The sequence below is a fragment of the Egretta garzetta genome, unplaced genomic scaffold (assembly GCF_000687185.1).
Source record: "Egretta garzetta isolate BGI_Z169 unplaced genomic scaffold, ASM68718v1 scaffold179, whole genome shotgun sequence".
In the NCBI taxonomy this organism is placed as follows: domain Eukaryota; kingdom Metazoa; phylum Chordata; class Aves; order Pelecaniformes; family Ardeidae; genus Egretta; species Egretta garzetta.
The window spans coordinates 2,382,453-2,393,553 of record NW_009270001.1 but is presented as its reverse complement, the minus strand read 5'-3'; the positions used below and the strand labels follow the sequence as shown (position 1 = coordinate 2,393,553).

The 11,101-nt window shown below is 48.7% G+C and overlaps 1 protein-coding gene across 1 annotated transcript in view; it reads left to right on the top strand.

Annotated features, from left to right (window-relative positions):
- The first annotated feature begins 253 nt into the window (after window positions 1-253).
- Window positions 254-11,101, top strand: part of RNF165 (ring finger protein 165) — a 14,333-nt gene continuing 3,485 nt past the window's right edge. The window contains exons 1-5 of the mRNA XM_035903092.1: window positions 254-353; window positions 3,504-3,813; window positions 5,886-6,011; window positions 9,540-9,669; window positions 10,659-10,763. Of these exons, the coding sequence (XP_035758985.1) occupies window positions 254-353; window positions 3,504-3,813; window positions 5,886-6,011; window positions 9,540-9,669; window positions 10,659-10,763 (771 nt within the window). The remainder of the gene's footprint in view (window positions 354-3,503; window positions 3,814-5,885; window positions 6,012-9,539; window positions 9,670-10,658; window positions 10,764-11,101) is intronic.

Sequence of the window (11,101 nt, the reverse complement as noted above, 5' to 3'; positions counted from 1 at the left end):
GGAATAAAAACAAAACCTGGAGTGGGGTATCTTGCCTGGCTTTTAGCCATGGATTGCTCTCCACTGTGGCAGACATTACTGTCCAGGCAAAAACCAGATTAAATCCATGAATCAATTTTTCTTGAAGCATTTTATGGGCAATGCTTGTTGGTTCCAATGCAAATGTGATCTAGGACCAAACCGCGGCTTGGGAAAAAGAAGGAACAATGAACAGACACTGCTAATGTGAGATCCCCCGTTATGCTGAATAAGGATGAGCGCCTGCAAGCCAGATTCTGGTGTTGGCTATGGCGAGTTACCTGAAGTAAGGCTGCTCGGCTGGCGTCTGCAGGGCGATACTGGATTTACCTTGTGTATGTGAGATCAACATGTGGACTCAGAAAGTAGCTGCCACCAAGGCCCCTAGTAGCTAGATACGATTACAGAAGAGGGTAAACTTGCAAACAGATAACTCAGAGATGAACTGTTCTGTTGTGCACTGTTATTTGTTTGCCAGGGATTTCTGGGGTCCAGCAGTACCATGCTTGGCAAGGACGGGCTCTTTGTTGTGCAAGCTGGTTCAGTTATGCCAGCTGTATGATTTGATGACTGCTAATAAGCACAGATTTGCTGAAGTATTCCCCAAAGTCTTTGCTTTGCCATCAAAATCCTCATCAGCAATTGGATTAGTTGTAGAGAACGAACAATTACAACACAAGATAGCAAATTATGTTAAGAAAAATTATTGGGTTTTAATCATATGGTCTTGGTCACATTTTGATAGTATTTTTCCTATGGAGGGAAAGGCATCATTGCACCAGTAGATACCAGAAAAAATACTAAAAAATGTTTGTTTTAATTGACTAGCACCTAAAAATACGGCAAATTAACTCTCTGTACCAAAACAAAATGGGTTAGGCTTTTACTTTAGGATGTGTTGGCTCTGTGCGGGCCCTGTATGCCTTCCTGCCTGGATATCAGAGACAAAGTTTGCTCTTTCTGGACCACAGGGAAAGGTATGATCAGTTCCTCACAAGGACTGTCTTGGTGTGGGAGGAAAAATTAAAGTCAAAAGCTCTGACAAGATGATCTGCCCACCCTGTGCTCTCTATTTCATCACGGCTCTGGCATCAAAGGCCCTGCAGAGGTTTCGCTAAATCAGACTAAGGCTTCCCAGAATACAGTGAAAGACTGGAAATCCTTGGTTAAGGTGTACCAGACATCAAGAGACGAGAGAGATGCAGAGGATGAGAGACTGACTTTTTCTGCTTTACTTATGTGGTATAAAATTTGCCCCAGTAAATGTGGGGGAATATCTCCAAGCGTCATTGTCTTGTGTCCTCTGAAGCCAGTTTTGTCTGAAATACAACTGAAATGCTGCGTGGTGGCACATGCTGGTGTTTGGGTGTGCAGAGTGATTAGCACTTTAACCTGCTCTAGCACCTGATCTTCAGGTGCTGTGAGGACCTGGAGGTGTAAAAAGGGCTCACCCACAATATGCCATAGCTGTTCTCCATTGGGAGGGCCCATGGCCATTAGAGGTTGAGTCGCCCTGCAAGTACCCAGCAAACACAGCAATTAGGAGGCATCTCCCTACAACTGCAGTGGTGCTCAGCTTGAGCAATGGGCCAGGGAAGCACAGGATCCCCATTTCATTACTCACCCTTTATCTACCAGTGGGGTACGGTGAATTTAGGCCAAGCTGATGGCAGTACCAGCTGATGACGTACGCGGATGGCTCATGGGTCTGGGTTTTGCAGCTGCACTGTTGGGGAACAGTGGGTCTGATCCCACCTCCTCCGGTTTTAATTAGTAGGGTAGCTGAATCTGACAGCATGAGAGATTATCACCTTAAGAAGTTCTGCAGCTGAAGGCACACGCATTTGTTACCCACTGGCTCTCTCAGAGGGGCGCTACGGAGGATTAGTTTGTATTTAAGAGATGCTGTGTGTAATTACTTACGCACAGTTTTGCAAACCATTCATGTCTGTTAGGTCCTCTCCCGTTGTTCCTCTTGCTGGCATCTGGCTTTCTTTGTGCACCTCCCGTTTCCATACGGACGCGAACAGAAAGCGCTGGGGGCTCCCTGAGCTGCTGTGATGGACTGGCCTTGCCTGCTGGCAGAAGGGAGATGTGAGCAGAAGGGATCTGCCTGAAAAAGGCATCATGGGCACGTCTGGCCTGTGTCTTGGGATGATGCTCAGTGTCTCTTGGTGCTGTTGATCCTTGTTTTTACAAAAAGAGGAGTTTCTAGGAAGATGAGGTGTTCAAAAGACTGCATAAAAGGGTAGGCGTCCTATCCTGGGGCTGATCCTCAGCAAAGAGGCATCTCTAATAGCCTCACTCCAGTCTCATCCTTCACCTCTGAGCTGCCTCTCACCCTAGTTTAAGAGCCAAAAGATTTGCCGTGATGCCTGTAATGCTCTGGGAATGTAGGAACTAACATGTCGGATTGGGCCAATAGCCCATCCAAGCAAGGATCTTGAGGGAGGTGCAAGCCAGTACCAGATGTTTTGCAAAAAGCCTCCACTACGGATGTCTTTCACACCTCATTTCTTCCTCATTCCCATCCATCTCGTAGCAGTCCATGCTGTGCTGCCTGCAGCTGCTCTCTCCCTGTGTGCAGCTTATGAGGACGGGCTATTGGAGAGGCTCAGAAAAAGAGGCACAGTCTTAATCCTGGCTCTTAGCGGTGGAAGGTGTCTCATGCACGTCCTCCAGTCAGCAAGAGACAGTTTCTTAGAGCAGAGATTATTTCCTTGCCTTTGAGACATTTTTAGACAGGCAAAGATATACCTTGAATTGCATGGAAAGTCAGCAAGCTTTGAAAATTTCAGTGAGCTCATAACCCATGAAAACATATTTTAGAAAACAATTTTTTTTTCCTTTTCTAAAATGTTAAGGCTTTTCATACAATCATAGACTGGTTTGGGTTGGAAGGGGCCTTTAGACGTCATCTAACCCAGCCCCTCTGCAGTGAGCAGGGACATCTTCAACTCCATCAGGTTACTCAGAGCCCCATCCAACCTAACCCGGAATGTTCCCAGGGATGGGGCATCCACCACCTCTCTGGGCAACCCGTTCCGGTGTCTCACCACTGTCATTGTAAAAACTGTCTTCCTTATATCTAGTCTGAATCTACCCTCTTTTAGTTTAAAACCATCACCCCTCGTCCTATCACAACAGGCCCTATTAAAATTTTTGTACCTTTTCTCTTTAAAACAGGCAAACCAAAACAGGCTGAAGCTGTTTTCATCACTATACACTTCAGTTTGGAGCCAAAAAGTCACTTTGAACACAAGCCCATGTTTTGGTTCCAATGTTTTTTGGAGGAGAAAAGCTATTAGTCAAAATCAACATTTTCCATGTAATCAACATTAACTGACCTGGTGTCTCTTTTTTAACCCTTTTGGCAGAGGAGAGAAATAGCTGTTTGCTCTGTTCTTGCCCTGGTTGGGCAACCACCGGGCTAGGCTGCCCCATCCGCCATCGGCCCGCATGATGACCACGCTCTTCTCTTCCAGGTGCTCCTTTTCAAAGGTCTCAGCATCCCCATGCTACCTCCTGCCGGCACTTCCACCTGGGTCCCCAGCCTCAGCTATCCGCCGACTTCACCCTGCCTCACGCGGTGCAGCCCCAGCCGGGGCTGACCCCCCACATGGCACCCGCGCACCAGCACAGCGGTCCCCTGCACCAGCCCCTGGCGCCGGTGCCAGCCCTGCCCTTCCAGGATGTGGCCGGACCCTCCTTCCTACCTCAGGCGCTTCACCAGCAATACCTCCTCCAGCAGCAGCTCCTCGAGGCACAGCACCGCCGGCTCATGCCCCATCCCAGGTAAGAGGGGGTGTCTTACTCTTCCTGAAGGGTGCTGAGAACCTACATCAGCCTCACTTCAGCAAAGTGGCTTCTGCAAAACCCCAGCACTACATGCTAGTAACATTGGGTTTTCTTCACAAGTTCATCTGTGTACCCCTAAAACGCATCCACTAGAAGGGAAGCTGCAGGGCACGTGGCACCTGCAGGTGCACCTTTCCCATGGGGATCCATACTGTGCTCATCTGGCATGTCCCAAGGTCACCTATTATTGTCACTCGGAGGAGAATCATGGTGGTGACACCTTGGTGTTGCAGTCAACCTGCCCTGCGTGGCAGAGCGAGCCATTGTGTGCACAAGTTACCTCCTCGTAGCTGCTGTTTCAAAACCGTGTAAGAGATTGTATGCACCTATCCCGTTGGGTTTTGCACATGAGGACCTTGCTCCTCTGGGTCTAGGTGGGCTTCCCAGATCTATGAGAGAACGATGCTGTTGACCTGCAGCACATTCAATCACAGAAAGCAGCCTAAATTCAGCCTGGGCTGACGGCTGCAGGGAGGATTACTGTAACTCAGCAGAGGTGGAAATGGATGCCTGGCCTTGTCCTGGTTGTGTTTCTTGAGAGAGGGGTTTAGATAGCATGTAGGAGAGAAGTGCTTTTTTTGGAAACATATGGAAGCTATTTGTGGGTTGTACCCATGGATCAAGAATCAGAGGATGAGTCTTTGCGATAATGCTTCATTTGGAAAGAATGCTACAGACAGAAAACACTTTCCATTCCCTTTCTGTCTGAAAATTGTGTGTTCTTCTCATCCTTGTTTTGTTTTTCATAAGCTGGATTTTAGGTGGATTTAATGATTAGTTAATAATTGGGTAGCAACTATGTGTGAGGCTGAGGCACTGATGATACAAGTGTTTATCTCTTAGTCATAAGCTGAATTCAAATAAAAGCACAGAGCACAGTTCCATGCAGTAGCTGCTTTGGTGAATGCTGTCAGCGTTACATTTGCAGGTGGGTTGTGGTGTGGAAAAGGGCAGGCACCTCTTGCCTGGTCCCGCAGCCTGTTTCTGAAAGCACAGCTGCATCGGAGGAGGGTGTTGGGAACCTTACAGGTGTGGGGCATGAGGTCCCAGTAATGGGAATCTGGGTCGTGCCTTCAAAAATGAAGCCTCTGAGCTGTGGCTGCATGAAAAATTCTTTATCTGGCAGTTCCCTGCTCCGTTTGCTCTAGTGTTTTCCCATAGCTTTGCTTTGTGGTGGCTCCAGGGGTGAGAAGGGACTCGGCAGGGAACAAGGGGTGTGAGTCCGTCTGTAATGCAAACCCTGCTTGTGCATCCACCTGCCTCCCTCCAAGCAGCCCATGCTCTTCCCCTGAGTAGTTGAAACAAGCAACAATCATGGGAAGAGACTCAAATCCCTAGAAAAAACCTTGCTATATTTTCTACCACTTTCCTTTCCCTGCCTGTAAGGGCAGCAGAGCTGGGGAAGAAGGAGCTGGATCCCAGCCTGGCCTGCCCATCATCAAGAGAAATGTTGGCAAAGGCCGGTGAGAGTAAATTCTGCTTTCAGTTACTCCTGAGGAATCCTGTTATGAATGAGGTTCCCCAGGAGTCTGTGCACCGCACGGGGAGGCGAGACAACCCGCAGCTTCTTTATGATGATGGATAACAGCTGAACCAGGGACAAGTTTTACCTTGTATGTTCTTCACAGGGTTGACGGTGGAGAAAAAGAAAATAGTGCAAATGGCACAAAACTGCTAAGGAAGAAGTGGGTTTGTTTCCTCTTTTTCTCTGTGTTGCCACCAAATAGCATCTCTTGCAAACTGAGTGTACGTGGATGCCATAGGGGGCGAGAGCAGAGGTCTGCGTTACGTCTGGTGTGACCCGTGACCACCAGTAAATGACATAGCCCTGGGTTCCTCTTCCCATCATCCATGACAGCTGCCTGGGCTCTTTTCTCTTAGACACATATTCACAAACCCAATGGTTTGAGTTTTCCCCCAATTTATTGACACAGGCTCAGAGCAGGAGCCATACCCACACAGTGCTTGCCACGTGGCTAACTCACTTGCTGGTCTCCTCCTCCCCGCAGGCGGGCTCAAGAGCGCATGTCTGTTCAGCCTCACCGTCTGCACCCCAGCTTTGACTTCAGCCACCAACTGCAAACTCCACAACCCATGGGGCCCCAGCCCAGGTATTTAGCCGAAGGCACGGACTGGTAAGTCTTCCACATTTCACTTGCCCGTTGAATGCAGTGTTTAGAAAGTCCTGGGGAGGCTGCAAGGTTGGGGTCATCACAGGTCAACGCTTTCATGAAAGCTAATGGTGCAGCTCAACAGATACAACGTGGGGAGCAGGCAATGGGAAAACTCATCTCTGGGAGGGCTGTGAGTGCATGCTAAAGCCTTCACGCATGTATATGATAACATCGAGGCATCAGTATTGCCCATAACTCTCCATCCATGGATGTAGAGTGCAGCCAAGTGTTAATCTTCTTCCAGGGGCTTCTCTTGCTGCAGGACACAGCCAGGGTCTTCTTCCTGTAGACCAATGTCTCTGCCTGCACTAGATCTTCTGCTGTCCACCAGCCACTCAAAAAACAGTGGCCATAACTTTTTCCATGGTCAAAGTTAGGGAGCACGGTGTTGCCCTGCCCCACAGGGTGGTGTGAATGAACGAATAGTTGTTAATCATTCTCCCACTCTCGTGTACGATACCATGGAAAAGCTGAGCAAGGAATTGATGGTTTCATTTTCAGAACAGGTTCTGAGCTCTTGCACAGTTAACAAGGTATGGGGCCCTACTTGGAAGAATAAGAAAATAAAAACATATTTCTGAGTAGCTGCTTATTAGCTGAGCAAAGTCCATTCTGTGCACTGAATGGAAAAAATAGCATGTGAACGTGTAATTAGAGACAATCACAATGTGTATGCGCAAGGGGACTGAAATGAAATGTTACAGGAAATCTTAACTATGGCATTTTCTAACATCTGAGTGAGCGCTTCACTCTGCAAATGGAGAGTCCTTTTAACACAGGTTTTTTTTTTCCCCTCCAGGGTAATAATGTACAACCTAAAATACGGCCAGATCCTTCTGCCATTTTCTACTCAGGTAGAAAACTGGCACCGGTGTGAGCTGAATTTGGCCGGGATGACATTGTTCAGATCGGTTTGCAAAGCGGTTCACGTACCATCTGGATAGAGCCATTCTTTCTGCCTCTCTTTTGGTGCAGAGTGTTTAATTATAATCATTAGAAGGATCTGATAAAGCATTGCTTTATGTTCCCCTCCTCCTCCCTCCTTTTCCCCGCTGTGTTGCTCCATAGCCTTATAAAACCTAAGGAGTGGGGATGACAGAAATCATATACTGTGTGTACATATTTGGGTGACTCACTTCGCCTTGGGGCACATGTACAGTTTTGCCCAGTGACAGATATAAAAACTTTCCTCTAATGTGTTACCACCGCATGAGCAGCAGTGGTGTCTGCTTGGAGGCAGTAGGTGGTAGGCACTGTTATGGGAAACGGGGATGGAAGGAAGATCTGAAGGTGATCAGTCATCTCGGACAGCCCAGCTTCAATTAAAATCTTCCGGTGAAGAAGAAATAAATTCCCATTTGGTTCGTTGAATCATCTTCTGCATCCACATTTAGTAATGACCATCCAACCATGTTATCCAGGTCCTTGTCTTTCACTTTTTGGTTGTTGGCAGCCCGTGTACCATAGGCATCATAGCTCTTGAACCTTGCACCTGAGCATCAAAATGCTTTACAGTTGTCCATGAAGCACAGGCTAGAAGGTGATGGTTGGTTTTGGTTTTCTTCAGCTAACGTGCTCTGGTTATTCACCTGCAAACCCTGAGAAAACACCGTTCCATGCAGTATTCTGCTCTGGGCCCTTCTGGGCACCCACAGCATCACTTCAGGAGCCTCAGTATCTGACAGGTTTAAGGCACCAATGCACAAACAGTTCAGCAGTGCTGTTATTGCAATTACTTGTGCAAGTTAATAATGGCTGTTCACCTCAGAGAGATCTCTTCAGCCCTTGATCTCAAAGCACTCAGTGGATTATTGCATCTATTTTGTAGACAGGGAATATGGGAAGGAAGAGAGGAAATGAAACAGTCAAGGTCATGCATCAGGCCAAGTGGCAGGGCTGGGAATGGACCCAAAGCCTCCTGATTTCCAGTCGAGCCTTCCATCCACCTGGGAACAGTCTTCAGCAATTGGATAAATAACCAAAATTGCGACACAGGAGCTGGAAAATGCCCAGTCCTGTGGATTCTCACCCTGGTTGTGTTCCTGCCAGTTGCTTGCTGAGTTTTTATCCTTTGCCAGGTTTTGTCTGTCTAGCACGGGGCCAGCAACGACAGTCCCTCTCTTTGCTTCAGCTTGGTGCAGGGTGCCTTATCAGGGGGTGCTAGAGCCCTGGAGCTGCTGCCTGGTACACAGGCTATTCTGGGCAAAGGATTTCGGCATTTGCTGTCCCCTCGTGTCTGTTATCTGCTGTTGGGCAAATGCAGTTTCACAGCTGCTGGAGGACACGTCTGGGTTGCTTTTAACGAGCCGTGGCACTCGCTGCCACTATCCTCTGTGGAGGGGAAGAGAAGTTTGAGGATGAAATGGGAAGCCACCCCTGTGCTCTAATTAGCTTAGCTCTGGCAAATGTGAAGACAATGGTTATTAGAGCACTGGCTTTTGTAATTGTGATAAAGCGAATGACGTTCAAAGAATTTGTTTGCTGAGAGACTTGTTGGCTGGAGAGACGAGGGATCGGCTAATTGGATTATAGATGGAGATGCTGCATTCGCTTCTCTCCCGTACCCTCCGCACGGCGTGGGGATGGGGTTTGCAGTTTGTCTCTGTGTGCTTGGATTGGGCAGAGCTGCAGCGTTTGCCAGGATCTTGGTCATGCCGAGTCCTGGATTTGAGCTGGGTTGTTTTTCTGGAGGGACAAAGCGCCCAAATGCACCAAGCTGAGCCCCAGCCTGGGTGGAGGTCCCACTGTCCTTGCCTGGGCCAGGCTGTATGCAGGCAAGTGGGACCATCGGGGATGTCCCGCTTCGTTAGCATCAGCCCACTGGTTGTGTGACATAGTTTTCTACAGCAGTCTCATCCAGAAATTTCTTAAAACCTCTATATTTTCTGTACAAACAGCAGTTCTGGGGTTCACTGAAGCTGGGCTTGGGTGAGGTGCAGTCTTCCCTGTCTTCCTAGGTCATCCTGTTGCCTGGGCTTGGAGACCTCCAAGGAGAGCATGGGCACATCAAAAAGCCTAGTTGGCTGCTAACAACCACCCCGAACATCTCATCAGTGTGTGCCGTGAGGCATTTAGCTGTATTCCTGCAAAACAGTCAAGGCAAAATGTAATTGTTTGCAGTGAAGGCAGCACAGGGAGGACCTGGTCTGGCCACGTTGAGTTACTGAGCCTGGGGATCGACAGGAGCCACCAAAATGCTCTTGCTGTAAAACTAGCAGGCAGTTGTGCAGCTTTTTACCCCAGCTAACACAAATGCTAGCTGCTATAAGAGCAACATCTCAGTCCTTCATGCTGGCCTGGTGGGAGATTGCCCAGGTTGGAGGAAACTCCCTTCCAAGCAGTAGCATCATCACCCCAGGCTGAGGCACCCACAGCAGCCCAGAGCCCACCAGTGGAGGTTGCCCTGTGGTGTGAGCCTGATCTGACTTGCTGTAAGCCATGCAATAAAACCGTGCAGTCAAAGCCGTATCTTCATTCTCCTGCCCACAGGGACCTCAGCGTCGATGCAGGACTGACTCACACCCAGTTCCAGGTCCGTCCCGTCCCTCAGCCCTATCAGCATTACTTAGCTACACCTCGGATGCACCATTTCCCCAGAAGCACATCCTCGACACAGATGGTAAGTGAAATGCTTTTACCGAGAAATGTTTTATGCATTGTCTGCCAGAAGGCAGTCAAAATAAAGGCTGCTGTCTTTCTATCACCTGTCTTCTGCAAATCCCACTTATCTCCGGCCGTGGGAGGGAGTGTCTGAAAGGATAATGTTGCATCATTGCACTCTGGATTAGAGAAAGGAAAGAAAAGCTCAGCTGCTATGGAAAGATTCGGTCCATCGCGTGCAGCACCGCACTCACAAGCTGGTCTGCAAAACCTGGGCAGGACGTGAGAGACTCAGCAGCTATTACTAAAAATGTTATTAATATTGGAACAAATTAGGGGCTCCCAGGGCTCCCTGCACTGGCAGTAGATGACTCCCTTTCCTGGGATCAGCCCTGAGGACCATCCATCCCCACATCGTTGCTCGCTACATCAATAAAAGTTTTGCATGACCTGCTGCACAGGTGGAGGTGGAGTTTGATGAGAAGATGGGCCGACCGGGGTCATTTGCTGACCCTTCTCCTAGCAGGGTGCTGCATTTGGAGCTGAGCCATGCTGAGCACTGATAATCCTTAAAGCCTCCTCAGAAATCGCACAAGAGTGTTTTTTCCTTATGCCCATCGTCGGACCCTGACACAGGCATACTACAGCAAGGCTTAAAAAAATCAAAGCTTGGATGAAGAGAAATCCATGCACTTAAAAGCAAATAAAATAAAATCTCTTTTTAAGCTAATCCATGTTGAGAGTTTGGAACTGCAGTGTTGTAGATGCAACAGGAATTATTATGGCAGGTAGTTTACTCAGAAGAAATGCACGCCTTCAGATGTAATTTATAGGAGATCTATTTAATAGAACCTCATTTTTTTTGGTTATTAAAAGGCTTCCATTCAGGAAGGTGTCAGTCCACTCCTTCATTTTGAATTTTTAAAGCACCAGATTTAAACCAGGGTACACAAGGCATTTCTATGTGCAAGTACAAGTGGCTTTATTTTTCTCCTTCACTTCTCACAGGTTGTTCACGAAATCAGAAACTACCCTTACCCTCAGCTTCAGTTACTTGCTCTTCAGGGACTGAACCCAAGCAGGCACACGTCCGCTGTGAGGGAGAGCTACGAAGTACGTATCTCGGGGACTGGAATTATTATTAAACTTTTAAGTGCTGAGAAAAAGACCTGGGGGTGCTGGTCGACAGGCGGCTGAATATGAGCCAGCAGGGTGCCCAGGTGGCCAAGAGGGCCAGCAGCATCCTGGCTTGTATCAGGAGTGGTGTGGCCAGCAGGAGCAGGGCAGGGACCGTGCCCCTGTGCTGGGCACTGGGGGGGCCGCCCCTCGAGTGCTGGGGTCAGGGTTGGGCCCCTCCCTCCCCGAAGGACCTGGGGGGGCTGGAGCGTGTCCAGAGAAGGGCAGCGGAGCTGGGGAGGGGTCTGGAGCCCCAGGCTGCTGGGGAGCGGCTG